Source organism: Merops nubicus, unplaced genomic scaffold (genome assembly GCF_000691845.1).
Source record: "Merops nubicus isolate BGI_N331 unplaced genomic scaffold, ASM69184v1 scaffold5301, whole genome shotgun sequence".
Classification (NCBI taxonomy): Eukaryota; Metazoa; Chordata; class Aves; order Coraciiformes; family Meropidae; genus Merops; species Merops nubicus.
The window spans coordinates 12,392-30,690 of record NW_008587484.1 but is presented as its reverse complement, the minus strand read 5'-3'; the positions used below and the strand labels follow the sequence as shown (position 1 = coordinate 30,690).

General features: G+C 48.7%; 1 protein-coding gene across 1 annotated transcript in view; it reads left to right on the top strand.

Moving 5' to 3' along the window:
• RIOK1 (RIO kinase 1) overlaps positions 1-2,120 on the top strand; it is a gene marked incomplete at its 5' end in the record, with an annotated part of 9,621 nt that extends 7,501 nt beyond the window's left edge. The window contains 4 exons of the mRNA XM_008948919.1: positions 1-13; positions 207-260; positions 1,067-1,219; positions 2,010-2,120. The exon at positions 1-13 is cut by the window's left edge and continues 125 nt beyond it. Of these exons, the coding sequence (XP_008947167.1) occupies positions 1-13; positions 207-260; positions 1,067-1,219; positions 2,010-2,120 (331 nt within the window). The remainder of the gene's footprint in view (positions 14-206; positions 261-1,066; positions 1,220-2,009) is intronic.
• Positions 2,121-18,299: the final 16,179 nt, after the last annotated feature.

Sequence of the window (18,299 nt, the reverse complement as noted above, 5' to 3'; positions counted from 1 at the left end):
TCAGCAGGATAATGTGAGTAGCTGGGCTGAGCACTGCAAAACAGGAGGAGGGGCTGTGAGTTCTTACAGGCAAAACAAGGAGCCTTGCTACCAAGGTGTGAAGAACTGTATCCACTTGGTTTTTTTTAAGATTACTTCCTCTGAGTGTGAAGATTTAACACTTGTATTTTGATAACATCATTTTCTTTCTCTCTCCCTGGTTGTAGATTCTCTACCAGACTGTGACAGGACTCAGGAAGGATTTGTCTGGGGTTCAGAAGGTGAGAGGATCTTTTTGAAATCCTTCATTTTAGCTGTTATCAGGAAAAACACTCATCAGGAGGATGGAGAATGTCTTGTCACCATGAAAGAAGCCTCTTGTCTAGTGGCCATTTATGTCCAGGATGGGTCCAATTATGGACAATATTGATTTTAAATTGTAGCACAACTACAAGTTTTGATACAGTCTGGGTAGCTTTGCTGTAATTCTTGTGTAAAGAACAGCCCTGGGGTATAAGGCAAAAGATATTATGTTTGAATATAACAAATACTATATTGAAGTGTGATAAAATCATATATGTAACATTTTAATATACTAAATATCTTTGCTTTAAAGTGGAAATATAAATATGGATGGGATCAGGCTGCAGCACAGTCTCCAGGCTTGTTTAAGTGACTTTTCCAGAGCAGATATTTGTGTTTGCACTAAAACCTATGTACAGTGTCCCCAAGGAAGGTCTGGGTATGATCCAGGTATAATTAAAAATTGGCTTCCACCTAGGTTAGCAAATTGCTGTTTAACTTATGGAAATTCAGTTGGGGAATGAAAATGTAGCTGTGCTGTGAGCCCTGGCCTGGAAGATTCTGCATTGTGCATTCTAGTTTCCTTGTTCTTAGTTTTCATTAACCTACTTTTCATTCCTGAGACTCAGTGATGGCTGTAGTAAAGGAGGTGGCACAAGCTCTCTTCTTTGCAGCAGATTTTGGGGTTTCTGTATAGATCTGTACATGTAAATATGTGTGTATGTGTTGTCATTGGGCTCCCTTGGTTTGGTTTGGTAACATTCTCTCTTGATCCATCTTGCAGATTCCTGCACTTCTTGAAAAGAAGGCAGATGAGTCTGAAACAGACTCTGATGATGATGATGATGATGGTGGCAGCTCAGAGGACTCTGATTCAGGCTGTAAAGAGTCCATCCATCCCAAAGATAAACCTCCTGAAGTCACCATAGACAAAAAGGTCAGCTGAACTGGTTTTATCCCACTTCTGCCTTTATGACAGGAACAAATCCAAACTTAGTTCTGAGTGGTACTTGTTGCTGCTTTCAGAGCAAGTGCTTTTCACTCTGGATTCTGTTTTCTGTTGAGGAATGTGGGACATCTCTATGAGTGGTACTTGTTGCTGCTTTCAGAGGAAGTGCTTTTCACTCTGGATGCTCCATTGATGATGGTTTTTTGTTGAGGAATGTGGGACATCTCTGTAGCCTAGACAAGGCTAGAAGAGAGCTCTGCAGGGAATTCTAAAGCTGTGCAGAGCAGAACTGAGTGAAGCCTGGGCAGCTCTTCAGTGCCTCTGGCTCCTCATCTAGGCTTTAGTATGGTCATGGTCCCTGCCAAACAACCCTGCTCTGTCCTGGTGAGGCTCTTCCACAGTGTCACCCATGGGTGCTGTGCAAAAGGATGAAATTTTCTGAGCTTAAGGGGTTCAAGATTTGGGTTTTGGACTGTTTGGTTTCTCTTCCTTAGAAGTAAGACTGGTTTGGGTGGGAAGGGACCTTTCAAGGTCATCCAGTCCAACCCCCCTGCAGGGAGCAGGGATGTCCCCAGCTAGAGCAGGGTGCTCAGAGCTTGGTCCAACCTCCCCTGGGATGGTTCCAGGGATGGGGCAGTGACCACCTCTCTGGGCAGTTATTTGATAACCTTATATTTATCTTGTGTGTTAATTAACTTCTTAATGTAACAATTGATTAACCTGCTCAGTATCTGTCATTCTTCCTGGTTTTAAATGGATGGTGTTTGGTTCTTTATAGGAAAGGAAAAAAATGGTTAAAGAAGCCCAAAGAGAGAAGAGAAAAACCAAAGTCCCAAAGCACATGAAGAAGAGGAAAGAAAAGACTGCAAAAATGAAGAAAGGCAAATGAAATTGGCTTTGGCTGAGGAAAAATTGGTGGGTTTTGAGGGTGGTTGGGGGTTATTTAGTCACCATCTTTTTTTCTTTTTTTAAAAAAAAATAAATTAAAAATCCTTTATTTATAAGTGTTAACAGTGAGGTTGGTTTTGTTCATCAGGTGGGTTCCTCTGGGGGTGATGTCAGTGCTTTGCACATGTTGGTCACCTCTGAACTGCAGGCTGTGTGGAGGCTTCTGTGGCCCAGCATGGCCAGTCCTGAGGTGCCTGATCCCAGTAGATGTCCTGGTGTGTTCTCCACTCTAGGCTGGAGTTGGTGCTGGGGGGATTTACACTTTCAGGTTGGCCAAGGACAGGGTGAAGCTTCCTTCTCTCTGCCTCTTGCCTCCCACACCCAGAAGCCACGTCTTGTTGGCCAGCTGCACACATGGATTCACTCCCCAGTTTGACCTTTTTGACTTCTTTGGTGCCTTCAGCTGGAAATCTGGTAAGAGAACTGGTCAGTGCTTCCAGATGTCTCCCTGCTCCCTTTCTCTAGGGACTGACAGCACTCTGAAGTGCAGCCTGCATAGGCAAAGAAAGCCACCAGCATCCTGGCTTGGATCAGCAGGACCAGGGCAGGGATTATCCCCATGGACTTGGCACTGGTGAGGCTGCTCCTTTAATCCTCGGGGCCGGTTTGGGCCCCTCACTCCCAGCAGGACCTTGAGGGGCTGGAGTGTGGCCAGAGAAGGGCCATGAAGCTGGGGAAGGGTCTAGAGCTGTGGTGAGGAGCAGCTGAGGGTGCTGAGCCTGGAGCAAAGGAGGCTCAGGGGAGACCTCACTCTACATGTGGTTTAACTCTGTAGCTCAGCAGTGGATGGCTCCACCAGGAAAAACTGCTCTGTGGCTGATCAGTCTGAGTCTGGAGGGTTGTCAGACACAAGAGCCAACCTTCCTCACTGGGGCTGGCTGCTCTGAGGAGAACAGAAGCTCCTTCTTGGCACAAAGCCTGGAAGCCCCAGAGCCAGTGTCCCCCCTATGGGGTGTTCACCTCCTTCACCTGAGGAGACACTGCAGAGAAAGGAGGCTGCTCTCCTCCATGCCTGGGGGAAGAGATGTCCCAGCCCACACAACCTCCTCTTCCCTCCAGGCCCTGCACCACAGCCTGATCAAGTTTGCCCAGCTCCAGCTCATCCTCTGGCAGGAAGGTGGCCCTGAAGCTGTCCCCTGGGCTGGGAGCTGTCCTGGCAGTGACGTGCAGCAGGTCTGTCTGAGCTCAGGCTGAGCTGGCCACCTCAGGGCTCTCCTCCAGGGCATGTTTAGCTAGTCAAGGGGGGCTGAGGTGGGGGGAGCCAGCAGATCATCCCTCCTGCAGGTGGCCTGGGGTGGCTGTTGAAGGTGGGTGTCTGTGTGTCCTGGCTGTGGCAGGTTTGAGCTGTGTGGCAGTGAGGTAGTGTGCAGGAACAGGAGCTCTCTGGGCCAGGACCAGGAGATGAGCCACACTTGTGGTGTTGTCCTGCTCTGTGCTCAGACAGAACTAACCCTGCTCAGTGGTTTCAGTTCTCAGCTCAGTCTCTTCCAAACCACTGCACTGTGAAGCTGACAGCCCCTTGTCACACAGCCCAGAAAGGCTCCTGCTTAGACTTGTTCTTCTGCAGACCCAGGTCACTGTGAAATCTCATGCTGGGGTGCAGGAAGAGGTGGCACCTGTGGGGAGGAGCAGCCAGGGCTGGTGACCCCAAACTGGCCAAGGAGGGATTCCATCCCATCCATGTCATGTTTAGTGTAAAGCTGAGGGATCACAAGGGTCAAGCCTCTTCTTCAAAGGCTGGTGTCCAAGGAGGACTCTGTCCACTCTACCTCCAATCCTGAATCCAGCTCCCACCTTTGTCTCAGTTCCTTGCTCTGGGCCAGGCTGGGGTTAAACTGCTGCTTCTCCCCTGTGCTAGATTTTGTTCTGTGTATCCAGAGAAGCCTTGGAAGGTGGAGGTTCCTGGCTTTGGTTTCCCTGTCATGAAGCCAGTAAAACCAGCTTTGCATGTAGGGATGTCTCCTTAGAGGGTTTTTGTTTCTCTGCTGAAACATTTTGGTTAAACACTGCAGAACTAGCTGTGGCAGGCTGCACGTTTGCTCAGGCAGAGTCCCACCTGCCATCCTTGAGACAGCAAAGAGGCAAGACCAATGTTTTCTGAGGACCACTGTGTCCTGCAGGGTTTTTTTTTGGTCCCAGCTAGTGAAAAAGGGTCACATCCAGGTGGGTTTGGGATCTCTCCAGAGCAGGAGACTCCACAAGCTCTCTGGGCAGCTGCTCCAGGCTCTGCTACCCTCACAGGAAAGGATTTTTTTTCATCTGTATCTTTCCCTGCTATTTTCACCTACAAAATTGTGGAGCCAGTGTGAGAATGAGACTAAATAGGATGCAGAGATGCAGAAATTTGTGCCCCTGCACCCTCCATCCTGGGCTTCTCCTGAGAATTCATTTTGAACTTTCTAAACACAGAAATTTCTAACTTGTGATTTTGATAGTTGTAGTTTTGATGCTTCTAAAACCCTTCCAGACTTTCAAAGCTGCCTTAGCACCTCGTTGGTGTCCAGCTCTTGACATAACCTTCAGCTCTTTATTCTCCTCTTCATATCCTCTAGAGGGAGGAGTGAGTTCTTGCTCAGATGATGTTGGAAAGTGTGAAGGCTCCCTTCTTGTAGGAAAAGTGATGAGGACTTTTCAGTTCTCTACATAACTTTCTATAAATTTGGGTGGCTTTCTATATGGCACTTAGATTTTTTTTGTTTTGCTCCTGAATTTGTAGTTCTTGGACAAAGCTTTGTACTTTCAGAGGTGGTGGAGGCACAATTTGGTCTGGAGCAGGCAGGGGCTGCATTAACACTGGGCTTGGGGTGAGGTTCTAGATGGTGCATGACAAACACCAAGGAAACTTTTTCTCCTCTCTGTACATAGGAAGACTCATGAGAATCTACAAAATAGTAAGGATGCTCTTCTGCAGCTGGCCAAATCCATGGGCATAAACACCAATTGTCTGTGAAATGTAAATAATTAGCAATTGTTTTGCCACCATCACCAGCCCTAAACACAATTTGAGTCATTAACAGCTGATTTTTTTCTTGTTGTTGTTCCCCCAGTGGTTTATTTTCAAAGGATTGACACAAGAACCAACTTGGCCCTTCTTCCTGACATGCAACAACCCCCCTCTGACCTCTGCAGCCCCTGTGGAGCTGTCAGCTCTCTGAGGCAACAGCAGGTTGCAGCTGAACTTGCAGCTGGCAGGTATTGCTTGGGGTTTGGGGGGTGTATGTGTCTTTGGTTTGTTTTTTAAGGCTTTTGTTTTAAGGCTGTATTGGGTTGCTGCAGAGCAGGATGAAAAATGGGCACTGACCCTTCTCCTGGCATTAGCACTGAACCTAAGGGCTGGTGTTTGAGGTCCACAGGGGGGAGATATGAGGACAGAAAGCTTAGTTCAGAGCTGTCTTCTGGAGAAGCTTGTATGTGTCTTTGGTTTGTTTTTTAAGGCTTTTGTTTTAAGGCTGTATTGGGTTGCTGCAGAGCAGGATGAAAAATGGGCACTGACCCTTCTCCTGGCATTAGCACTGAACCTAAGGGCTGGTGTTTGAGGTCCACAGGGGGGAGATATGAGGACAGAAAGCTTAGTTCAGAGCTGTCTTCTGGAGAAGCTGCTGCATCCAGAGCATTCACTTGGAATTCCTGTATTCCTGTTCTCAAACTTTGCTTTTTATCCCTTTACCTAATCTGAGCCCCAACTCTTGAAGCTTAGCATGAACCCTGTGCTCCAGGCTGCTGCCTCCCTCCCAGCCTCAGCCAGGGCTGGAAGTTTAGATTGGATAGCAGGGAATATTTCTTCCCTGAAAGGGTTGTCAAGGCCTGGCCCAGGCTGCCCAGGGCAGTAGTGGAGTCCCTGGCCCTGGAGGGATTTAAAACCCATGGAGATGTGGCACTGAGGGACATGGTGGGGACCTGGCAGTTCTTTGATAATGGTTGGACTTGATGATCTTGAAAGTCTTTTCCAACCAAAACAATTCTTTGATTCTCATAGCGGTGAATGCAGGAAATGGTTCTTTGGAGACAGGGATGGAGCAAAATCTGGATGGATAAAGCTAGAGGGGAAAGAACAGCTGAGGAGGAGGAGAAGGAGTTGCCACTTGGTGATTCTCCAGCCCTTTTTGCACCATTGCTCATGCTGGATGCTGTCACAGAGTTCTCTGCCATGCTCTGAGTGCTCACCAGTTCCCCTCCCTTGCTGGTCCAGCCTGAGCTGAGCTCCCCACCTTCACCATGGACTACACACCAGGTGGGGCAAACCAACCAGACAGCAGGGAGAGCTGGAGAGTCTCTTCAGGGCAGTCCTGACTCCTTGGAGAAGCCACTCCCTGCAGGGGTATGTTGCTGAGGTGGCAGATCTGCAGTGACTTGCCTGGGTGACATCAGGAGCAGGGCCCAGATCAAGGGCTCAATACTGCCTGGTGTAGCTGATGGGGGGGGGCTGAGCTTTAAGGCTGGCCTCAAAATGGGGCTGGGAGTTGGGAGATGAGTTGGAACTAGATGATCTTTAAGGTCCCTTCCCACCCCAACCAGTCTAGGATTCTCTATTTTCCTTTTTTTCCCCTTTTTCATTGAAAAAGAAGAAAATATCATCTTTGTAATGACCTCTTTCAGTCATCCAAAGTGCTGGGATTGATGCACCTCAACATTATACACATAGATGGTGGAGAGTGAAGCCAGTGCTGATCTCTCCTCAGAGCTGAACAAGCTCCAGCCTGCAGTGGAAGTATTTCTTTAATAAAAATAAGAGGCAACATTTGCTCTTGCATACAGGCATCCCAAACCCATTTGGACTTGCCTTCAGCAGTGGCTTTCCAAGGGCTTAAACATAAAACTTCCCCAAGAGGCTGGCAAGTCCCTGTCAAATGTTTTATGGGCTGTTTCCCCTCCCATAGGTGAACCAGGAACTCATTCTTGTCTTTTTAATTTGGGGGAACCAAGAGCAACGCCCTCTGCTGAAGGATTTCCACTCAGAAATGTGATTCTGTGACCAGCCAGCCCTTTTCTGGGAAGTCCAGCAGTTACACCAAATCCTCTGTGGCTGGTGCTGCATGGAATTAAAGGATTATGGTGTGTGTGTGGGATTAATGATATCTGTTGGTGTTGCTTTCTGTGCTTGGAGAGATGTTTAATGAGTGCTTCTCACTGGAAGCTGGTGGGGCTGGGTGGTGTGATGTTCTCTTGGATGCTGAAAGTGGTGGAAATGGGAGCAGGGTGATGAAATGAGCTTGGTGGCAAGGTTTAAGTGAGAAGGAAGTATGTTTTAATTGGGAGAAACGATGAGTTTTATACCCAAAGAGAGGACAAGTGAGGGAGGAAAACAAGGCACTGCAACTGAAATCCTTCAACGTGAGGCACAGGGTGCAGAGCACCCTCAGCAGGTGCTGTGCTGGCAGCCCTGGGTGCATTTAGGGTGGTAAGAGCAACTCCAGACTTGAGCCAGCTCTCTGCTGGGGCTCCTGCCACCTCCTAGTTATGTCAGCCAGGACTGGAAGAGGTGTAAGCTCCCAGACCAGCACAGTGGCCATGCCAAAACCTCCACTGATCTGGAGGTGATGTCTTCTGGGGGTTTGCTTGTTAGCAAGGGGCAGTACCAGCAAAAGATGCTACAAAGATGCTGAGGGGCCTGGAGCATCTCTGGGACAAGGAAAGGCTGAGAGCCCTGGGGCTGTTTAGCTGGAGAAGAGAAGCCTCAGAGGGGATCTGATCAATGATTATCAATATCTAAAGGGTCACGAATATGAGGCCAGACTCTGGTCAGTGGTGCCCAGGGACAGGACAAGGGGCAACGGGCACCAACTGGAACCCAGGAGGTGCCACCTGAGCAGGAGGAGAAACTTCTTTGGTGTGAGGGTGCAGAGCCTGGAGCAGCTGCCCAGAGAGGCTGTGGAGTCTCCTGCTCTGGAGAGATCCCAAACCCACCTGGAAGTGACCCTGGGTGACCTGCTGGAGCAGGGGGCTGGATGAGATGCTCTCCAGAGGTCCCGCCCAACCCCACCACACTGTGGTTCTGTGATCTGTGTGGGCAGGAAGCCAACAGGAGGCACATCAGTACTGTAGCTTGTTGGGAGGGGTTTTACTCCCAGAGTGCCTGTAGCTTCATGTCCCTGAGTAGCTCCCAGGCTGTTGGGAGCTGGCAGCATTCACCAGGCTGCACAAGCCAAGGAGACTGCCCTGCTTGTGCTGCAGGGGAGGCTGTGATGCCCCAGCCATCTCCTGTCCATGGGATTTTTGGCAGAAGGACAATTTGGTCAGGGACTGTGATGCTGGGTAGATAGATCTAACAGAAAAAGCCTCAAAGCTCTTCCAGCCTTTGCCAATGGCAAGACCCAAGAGCTGGGTGAAGCAAAAGGCTCCATGGGGATGGTGCAGGAGCAGGTTCATGGTTCAGAGCTAGGAGGGAGCTCACCCTGCTGACAGGCCCAGTTTGCTCCCTGTCAGCATTTGTGGGAGAGGGGAAGTTAAAGGAGAGGTTTAAAGGCAGCTGGATGTGTTGAGGGCACCTGGAATTCTTCTTTCACAGGAGGAGGATGGGTGGCTCTGGTGGGCAGGAGGTGGGCAGGAGGTGGACAGGCAGGGAGATGGTGCTTCCTCTGTTTCAGAACAAGGATTCTTCCACATCCTTCTCTAGAGCAGGAGTGAAACCCTTCCAAAAGCTAGGGGCCAAGGTTTTGTTCTCAGTTACACCCATGCAGCCTCCCTGAAGTCAGCAATTGTCTGTTTTGCAACCCTGGCCTGATGCAATCCTCTGCAGGGCTGGTACCTGCCTGCTGGGAGGGAGGTGTCCTGGGGCTCCCAGCACCCCCACGGGGAGGGAAGCTCTTGCCTGAGGAACTGCTGAGGAGGGACTGAGGTCGGTGGTGTTGCAGGGTTGTAACTGACTGCTCCTGGCCAGGAGCAGTGGTGTGATACCTGTGAGTTTACAGGGACCCAGGAGGGACTGGCCAGTGCCCCCCTCCAGCTCCAGTGCCACTTTCCCACGTCAGACACTCCCTGGGGTTAATTAGACCCTTTTTAGACTCATTGAAGCCCTGCCTCAAACTGACATCATTGGGAAGGCCAATAAAAACACAGCAAAGCTTTCAGACCATCCCAGGAAAGCAGAAGACTGTGTTATTAGGCGTAGATGTTCTTAACCTTATCTCATTAACAGGAGGAGTTTGAGTTCCCTCCCAGCAAACAGCCTCCAGGGTCAGCAGAGTCCTTGTCTTGCCTTCAGGAGTGGCCTCAAAGGTCTTTGAGTTGGTTCCTTTCTTTTGAGCTCTTTCTTGCAGAACTAAACTTAACACTTTCTTCTGGAAGACCCAGTCTTGGAAGGGACCTCCAGGATCATCAAGTCCAACCTTCCTCTTCCCATTTCCCTAACCCCTAGACCATAGCTAAGTCAGTGGTTGTCTTGGTGGTTCTTTCTCAAAGCACTTCCTCTGATCCTCTTTCTTTTCTTTTAAATTTTATTTTCAAGTGGGTCACCTCTTTAAAAAGCATAAAGGCTTATTCAGAACTTGGGAGGGAGGGAAACAAAGGCAGCTCACTGTACTTTTTAATTGCCTTTTTTTATTTTGGGTAATCAAACTTCAAATGTCTCCATGAACTGGACTCTACAAAGACACAAGAAGTGATCACTGCTTTTGTTACAGGTACAGCTGAGAAGCTGAACCTGAATCAGAGCAAATAGTTGAGGGTTTGGGGTGTTTTTTCCATTAGCATCTTGTCTGAGCTGGCATACAGCTCATCCTATGACATCAGAGTTTTTTTGGGGGTTGGGTTTTGTTGTTTTTTTTTTTAATTCTTGGTTTGCATGGCAACAATGCTCTTGAAAAGAACTTCCCAAACCAATAACAAGAGAGGAAAAAAAATCAAGGGAAGGGAGCTGGAAAAATGTGCAGGGAAGGATTCCTGTTCTGTAACACCTGATGATGGAAGCGTGAGGCTGTGCAGTTGTAAACACCACCTCTTTCCACCCTGCTTGGCAATCTCCTTCATTTTTTTTGGGTGTAACCCTTTCATGTACACAGCTGCACTCCCCATTCCCATGGCTGGGCATGCTGGGTAAACCTTTTGATCTCACCTTCCAGCCTTTGCTTGCTTGGCATGGTGTTTATTACATCTTTTTTTTTTTTTTTCAGCTCCTCCAAACGTAGGGTGTGATGGCTGCTCCTGGAGGAGCTGCCCTGGAGATCTCTGTGATTATCCCCAGTTGATGGTTTCTCCCTGACAGGTGCAGGCAAGTTGATTTGAAAACAAAACAAACCAAACCTCCTTGGTGTCAGCTCCTGGTCCATGCTGTCGTGCTCAGATCAGGAGAGGGAGGCTTTGCCTGGCTCCCATTTCTGGCACAAGCATCTCCTTGGGTCACTAACACCTCACCTCGTGCTCCTTGTTGTCATGTCCTACCAGCTGGATGCTCCAACCCCTGGGAGATCACTCTTAGCAAAGTGCTTTTACCTTTGCCTTTCTCCTCTGCCTGCTGGCTTGGTTTTCTGTGGTCCTGAGCCACCAGGTCCAGGGGCTTCTCCCACACTTGGCAGCAGGTTCTGCCCCTGTGTCCTGGTAGATGCCACACATCATTCAGAAGGACACTGCTGGCCTTCCCTGCACCTCCCATTCCCCTGAGCTGTGGTGGGATTTGCTTTAGGGTTTAGTGTGTCTGCAAAACACCATCAGCAAAAACTCTCTGTTGGTTTTGTGGGTTTGGGTTGGTTTTTTTAATATAGATATATGTCTGATTTAAATAGCTTAAAAACTAGTTGCAGACCCTGGGCTCCTTTGCAAATCATTCCTGTGTCTTCCAGCAGGTTTGGAGGTTGTAGCATCACTCTGATCAGCCAGAGCAGACACCCTGCAGCCTTGGAAGGTAGGAAATGTCATTCTCCATTCCCTGTGGTTTGATATTAAAGAAACCTTTCAGTTTGTGCAGGGCTGCACATGGGCTTGTAGCAGGTTTGGGGAAATAGGAGAGTAGTGGCATGCAGGATACTTGGATTTTGGGGAGAGCCCAGCACCTTTCCCCTGTGCAGGGCTATTGGCAAAACTTTGGTTGTCTCTTGTAAGAGAACATGAAGCCACTTTCTGTGTGATTATGAAGCAATATCAAAACATATATTTCTTAAAAATATTACCTTGAATGGTTCTGGAGTTGGGAGCAAGATGCTTTCTGCATTTTTGGGACTGCCTGCATCACTTCAAGCTGACCCTTTCCAAAAAAACACATCGTGAGGTTTGTAGCTATTTTTTTATAACAAAAGAAAAACCAAATGACATCCCCAGCCCCCCACCCCTGGCTGCCTGAGGGGGTCGAAAGGTGCTTTGAAAGGAGCTGATAAACAAAGCCCCTGCGTCAGCTCTGCTGCCCTTTGATCTCTGCTGGGGTTTGCCCACTTTGCCCACACTCAGCAGGTTTTTTTTTGGGCTGCAGCAGCAGCAGTCGGTGTGGTGCTGCCCCCGGGGGAAGGTGTCGTCCCAGCTGCCTGAGCTGCTGAAACTGGAGTGGCTTCTCCAGCCTTCCTCTCCTGGGCCTTGTGGGATGAGCTGGCTCTGCCCCATCGGGGTGTCTGCAGGGGAATGGGCTCTGAAATGCAGCTGCTTCAGAGCTGGGACCACCACTGGCAGCTCTCCTCCCTGAAAGTGAGGGGCAGATTAAAGCCAGATGAGGAAAAAAAAAGAGATGTGTTTCTTTTAGGCTCTTATTGGTTAGTTTTTTTTTTCCCCCATTAATTATTTTAATAAAAGATGGAAAACTCTCTGGAACATCTGAGCTCTGGTCTTCCCTGGTGGTTTCCTTGTGGGAGTGAGTTAGTGGAGGATGACATGAAGCCTCTCTGATGAAGCCTGGGCAAAGGATTGCAAAATAGGAATCCAAAAAAAATCCCATTCTTGTGAGCACTCAGGCCTGGATTAACAGGGGAAATTGGTCAGGATGCATTTGATCTTGATGAGTTGAAGGCAGCAGTCCTTTGAGGTGTTGCCTACGAGTGAAAGCCCTCAGGGACAATTAGCAGGAATCCCATCTCCTTTCCCTCTTATTTTCTCTGAAATACACTGATGATCTGTTAGAAAGGTTTAATGTCTTGTCAGATTTATTGGCAGCAGAGTGGGTGTTGTGTAGGTACAGGTAAAATCAACATATTTGGCAGGAATATTGCCAAGGCTCCCCAAAGTGTTCCTTAACTAGCTCTTGGCTGGCAATCCTTAGTGGGATACAGCCTGTGGACAGTTGGGTGGGTGTGGATGCAGGGATTAATATGGATTTTCTTTACACAGGGTGGCACTGGGCTTGTCTGTGCTGATTTGCCATGAAGAATACAAACAATCCTCAAAGAGCTTCACTGGGGGAAAAATTCAATACAGAGCAAGGTCAGAAAAGATCATGTTTCTTAATTTTAATGAAAACAGATGGTATTTTTCCAGCTCTTGAGTCCCTGCAAGAAAAACAGCAACTATTTTTTTGTCTCTTCCAGTGAAAATTGTTCTGTGTTTAAAAAAAAAAATGTGTTGTAAATGTCCTCCTTCCAACCACAATTTATTAATGTTAAACCTCAGGAGTCTAGTATGTAGGGCATATCCAGCTATGAATATTTAGACAATTAGAAGGAAAATAAATGCCTTTTGATATGTTTTCTGGCTGAGAAGTGAAGCTAATACAAATAATGTTACCACATTGACAAAATTCAACAGACTTGGCACAAATCTGGAAGTACCCTAAGAGAAAAAATGTGATGGAAATCAGTTTGGATAGTATATAATAGATATCTATCTTAATTCCTTCCATTCTAAATGCATGAAGAGCTATCCCATAATAATATTTCTGACCTGATAGTGACTGTGTGGGCCTGTACTTCATGCCAAGATGTGTGTTTGCAAACTGAGCAGCAGGGAGAGGGATGTGTGGAATCAGCATCCAAGGAAGGGCTACAGAGCTGCTGGGGAAGGGTCTAGAGCCCAAGTGTGGGGAGGAGCAGCTGAGGGAGCTGGGGGTGCTGAGCCTGGAGCAAAGGAGGCTCAGGGGAGACCTTCTGGCTCTGCACAGCTCCTGACAGGAGCCTGGAGCCAGGGGGGGGTCGGGCTCTGCTCCCAAGGAACAAGTGATAGAAGAAGGACATGGTCTCAAGTTGCCCCAAGGGAGGTTTAAGTTGGATATTAGGAGAAATCTCTTCCCCTTGAGGGTTGTCAATGCCTGTGCCAGGCTGCCCAGGGCAGTGGTGGAGTCCCCACCCCTGGAGGGGTTTCCAAGCTGTGGAGATGTGGGGTGAGGGACATGGGGCAGTGGGGACCTGGACCTGCTGGGGGAAGGGTTGGACTCAATGATCTGAAAGATCTCTTCCAACCAAAAGGATTCTATGGTTCTGTGATTCTAGCTTGGGTTTGATCTTTCTGGGATATAAAAGTTGGGTTTCAGTGCTCATTATCAGTATTGTTTGCTTGGCTTATATTGTCTTCTCAGGTTGAATACATCATTACACACATTAAAAAGCACCCAGTAATCAAAAGCCATAAATAGTGGAGCTATAAAAGTATTTTGGCTTGCTCTGGAGCAGCTCTAAATTACTCTGTGTGCACTGAAAGCTCCTGTTAAAGTGCTGCCTTGCTGCAGGGTGAAAGGTATATAGAAATATATTTAAGCAGGTTTAGGAAGAGCCATTAATGAGGTGGTTTGAAACACAAAGAGGTATTCAAGCAGGATGGGTTTATGAGCTCTGCTCTGCAAGAACACAATGACCCCTTGGAGGCTTCCTCCCCAAAAGGGGCTGGAGGGAGTTTCACCCTCTCCCTGTGCTGATCATGCACCTTTTGAGGGGAAGGCAGGATCCAAACCTGAGCAGTGGCTGAGAGCAGCACTCAGGATGACGTTTGGCAGGAGCTGTCAGCTCCTCCTGTCATTAAAGGCTCCACCCCAGTCCTGGTGCTTCACGTTGCACATCTTGGCATGGGTTAGGGGACACCAATTGGGCAGGGAGTCCTTCCCTCAGCTGCTCCTTCCCTCTTTTTCCTTGGCAGGGTGTGCTAATGAAAGCCCCAGCCCTGCTCTTTCATCTTGTCCCACCTTTGTCCATGCTGAGAAGGAGGGAGGGGACCCAGGCTGGAGAAGGAGAGATAAAGGGAGTTTGTTTTATGACTGAGTCAGAGGACAGGCAGATGGAGAGTCTTCCTTGTAACTTAATAGCTGCATTAATCACTGGGGCTGCAGCTACTCCCACCAGGGCCAGGAAAGGGCCTCCCAGCCCTGCTGATACCAAGGAGCTCCCTGCAAAGCCACTCTCCTGGCAGCTCCAATTAAAGCACGTTAATAGGTGTGCAGGATGCAGGAAGATTTTTAATTATCTCACATTTAATGCAGCCTCACCTCAGCACGAACCATCTCTTCTCTTAATGATTGGACTTGATGGGCTTAAAGGTCTTTTCCAAGCTGAATGATTCTGTGGAAACAAAGGGGGGGTTTTTCTCCCCCTGGTGTCTTTTAAAGAAGGGAGAGGTAAGATTTCCTGGGTGAAGAGTTTATCCCAGCAGAGGGAAGTTCAGCACTTCACCCACTTGGCTTGGGCAGGTGCCTTTCAGAGGAGGTTTCTGGGCTCCCAGCTGGATCCATATCCCTCCAGGCTGAGCAGAAATTGTCTAGAATACCTGCCTGAGTTAACTGTAAATCCCAGTGAAAACAGCTGGGGCTCACTGAGGCAACCCTGAAAAGTCTGCATGTAAATCAAGAACAGGGGGAGGAACCACAGTGACAGATTATTCATTTACCTGAATGAGAAGAGTAAAAGAATGGGGGAAAGTAGGGTACAAGATCCCAAAACTGAGCAGCTTAGCATGAGCCAGCCCTGTGTGCTTGCAGCCCAGAAGCCCCTGGCAGCATGGACTGCCCCCCAGCAGGGTGGGCAGCAGGGCAGGGAGGGGATCCTGCCCCTCTGCCAGCTCTGGGGGCCTTTCAGTGCTTCCAGGGGGCCTACAGGAAAGCTGGAGAGGGACTTTATATAAAGGCATGTGGTAACAGGACAAGGGATGATGGCTTTAAACTGAAAGAGGGTAGATTTAGATGCAAGGGAGAAATTCTTTGCTCTGAGGGTGGTGAGCCCCTGGCTCAGGTTGCCCAGAGAGGTTGTAGATGCCCCATCCCTGGAAATGCCCAGACCCAGGTGGGATGGGGCTCTGAGCAACCTGCTCTAGATGTCCTTGCCCATGGCCTAGTGGAGTTGGAACTAGATGATCTTTAAGCTGCCTCTCAGCTCAAACCAATCTGTGAACCCCCCAGATTATTTCAGTCCTCTCCTCAGGGACCCCCACGTGCTGCATTGTCCCATTTTCTGACTCTGTGTGTGTCCTCAGCCTCTGCTGACCCCACTGCTCTGTGCTAGGACAGCCTGGTGGGGGCTGTGTGAGGGACAGAGTCTCCTCTCCCAGCCCAGGACAAGGCCATGCCCTTCAGAAAGAAGCTCACATCCAGCAGGGTTGGAAAAAGCCCATGGGAGATGGCTTATCCTGGGGCTGTTTGTCTTGGGTCTTGATGTGGCTGCATTCTCAGACCCAAAACTGCTGGCTGGTCAGCTTGAAAGGTCTTCACACCTAAATGTGTGAGGGAAATACCTGTGGGCAGCCTCTGCTTCAAGGTGAAGCCATGGAATACATGGAAACTTGAACATCCCACCTGCTCTTTGTTTCTTCTTGAGAAATTTACCCTCTGTGCCCTCAAGTGAATTCTTTTGCTTTGCTTCCCACTGATGGGGCTGAAGAACAGAAGGGGAAATCCTGCCTGTTTCACTCAGGGCTCCTTTTCTTACAGAACCATGGAATTTGGGTTGGAAGAGACCTTTAAGATCAGCAAGTCCAGCTTTTAAACCAGCACTGCTGGTTTCACACACACGTGTGAATATTCCCACTCTCTGAATGCATTATTTTATATATCTATTTTATTCTTTTTCATGTTCCTTATGCACTGCACCATAACTTCTCTTGAGACCATCCCAGCTAGCTGGGAGCTGCACAGTGGGGGTGCAACAGGCTTTGGTTTTCTATAAAGACATTTTTTTTGTGTGTGTATACTCTCTCCCAGGTAAGACACAAGGTGCAGGGGTGGAACTGTGGTAGCTGGGATGATTTAAGGCTAAAAGGGAAACCAGGTTTGGCAAGAGACTGAAAATCTGTTGGCAGATCAAGTAAATACAGCTGGAAAGACAGACAAGCTTTGCACCTCAGTATCCCTTTGTCCTGTCTCTTTTTTTCCCAACTGGTCCCATACAAGGTCCCAGTTCTCCCATAGCTGGGCAGCACTGGGATGCTCTCGTGCCCCTTGCTAACCCAGGTGTAGGAGGAGGATAAACTGTTGGCTTCATAGACCCATCAACCAAAATGATCCTTTGAAGCTGATCTTTTCCTCTACAAGCTCTTAACCCCCCCCTGGCATTCAGTGGTCTGAAGTAAAATTGGGGTTGCCTGTCTTTCCAAAAGTTAGGTTTTAATTCAGCCACAAAATAGAGGTTTGATTGGAGATTAGATTGACAAGGTGAGATTAGATAATCTTTCCTTTGCCAGGGACCAATGATATTATCAAAACAGTTCCTTCTGGCTTGAAAAAGTTCATCTCTGTGGAAAGCAGGTGTCTGTTTTTCAGCTATGGCTCTATGCAGGATAGGACACGACTGGAAAGAAATGTCATGGAGAGCATTTTCCAGCTGCCTCCTGCTGGCCTCTCTGGCTGTTTGTTGTGGTTGCTGTTCTTCTGCCAGGCAGTGGTCTGCTGGCCTCCAGAGTCTGAGGCCTTTCAGGGATGAGAGGGAGGTGTGGAGAAAGCCTGTCCTTTACCTGCAGCAAACTGGGATTGCTGCAGTGGCAGGGCTGGCAGTCCCCAGCTGATGATGGGTCTTCCTGGGAAGTAGGAAGAGTGTGTTTGCAGGCTGTTGGGAGCTCACTGTGGGGTCCTGGCTCTCTGTCAGCCTCCTGTGCTTCAGAGAATCACAGGCTGCTTTGGATGGGAAGGGACCTTTCAAGGTCACCCAGTCCAACCCCTGCAGGGAGCAGGGACATCTGCAGCTAGAGCAGGGTGCTCAGAGCTTGGTCCAACCTCCCCTGGGATGGTTCCAGGGATGGGGCAGCGACCACCTCTCTGGGCAGCCTGGGCCAGGGGCTCAACACCCTCAGCATCAAAAAATTCCTTCTCTCTAGTCTAAATCTCCCTCTTTTAGTTTCAAACCATCCCCCCTTGTCCTGTGCCAACAGACCCTGCTCAAAAGATTGTCCCCAGCTCTCTCCCACGTCCCTCTCCTGCAGCAATCAAGTCTGCTTTCAGCCCTGCATTGCTCCTGAGCTGCCTCCTGAGGCACTGGGCTTTGCTGTGAAGGTTCAGGCTGCACCTCACCTCCACTGAAGCTGAAATCCTTCATTTAGGGTCAAGCTGCCCTCTGCTCAACAAATGACATCCATAAGACAACATGAACGTTGTGTTGCTCCTTGCTGGGAGCTGGGAGCAGTCCTCTTCTTGCAGGTGATAATGAGAGAATGTCAATAGCTTGGGGAAGTTCCCCAAACAGGGATTTTTGTTTTCTTGACTCCTTTCAGAAAAGGACAAAACGTATTCTCTGAGCTCTTCTTGCAGGTGATAATGAGAGAATATCAATAGCTTGGAGAAGTTCCCCAAACAGGGATTTTTGGTTTTTTGACTCCTTTCAGAAAAGGACAAAACATATTCTTTGAACAGAAATTCACCTGCAGCTAAATCTTGTAGGAAAACTCAAAATAGTATCTTTGCAAGTCCTTGCTTCCCATCTCTTCCAGCCCCAACGATTCTGTGGGTGATCCTAGGTGTACCTCTTGCTGAAATCAGCCTCCCTTCCTGCCAGGCTGCCCCCCTCACACCCTCTCTCCAGGTTTTCCTGTCCCCCTGCACTGCATTTGGAGCCTCTCTCCTCCACATGCCCTTTGTGACCCCCTCTCTCTGTATCTGCTCACACATTCCTTCCTTATCTTGCTCTGCTGCTCCAGATTCCCTGCAGCCCATAGGCCATAAGTGTTTACAGAGCCCAGCTTGGTGCCTTCTAACAAAACTGCCTTTCCTCCTGACACTGAATCATCTGACCTTCCTCTCTTTGTTCCCAAACCTTCTGTTTAGGCATGAACCCTTCAAACAGCAGCATCCCAAATGCTTCTCCAC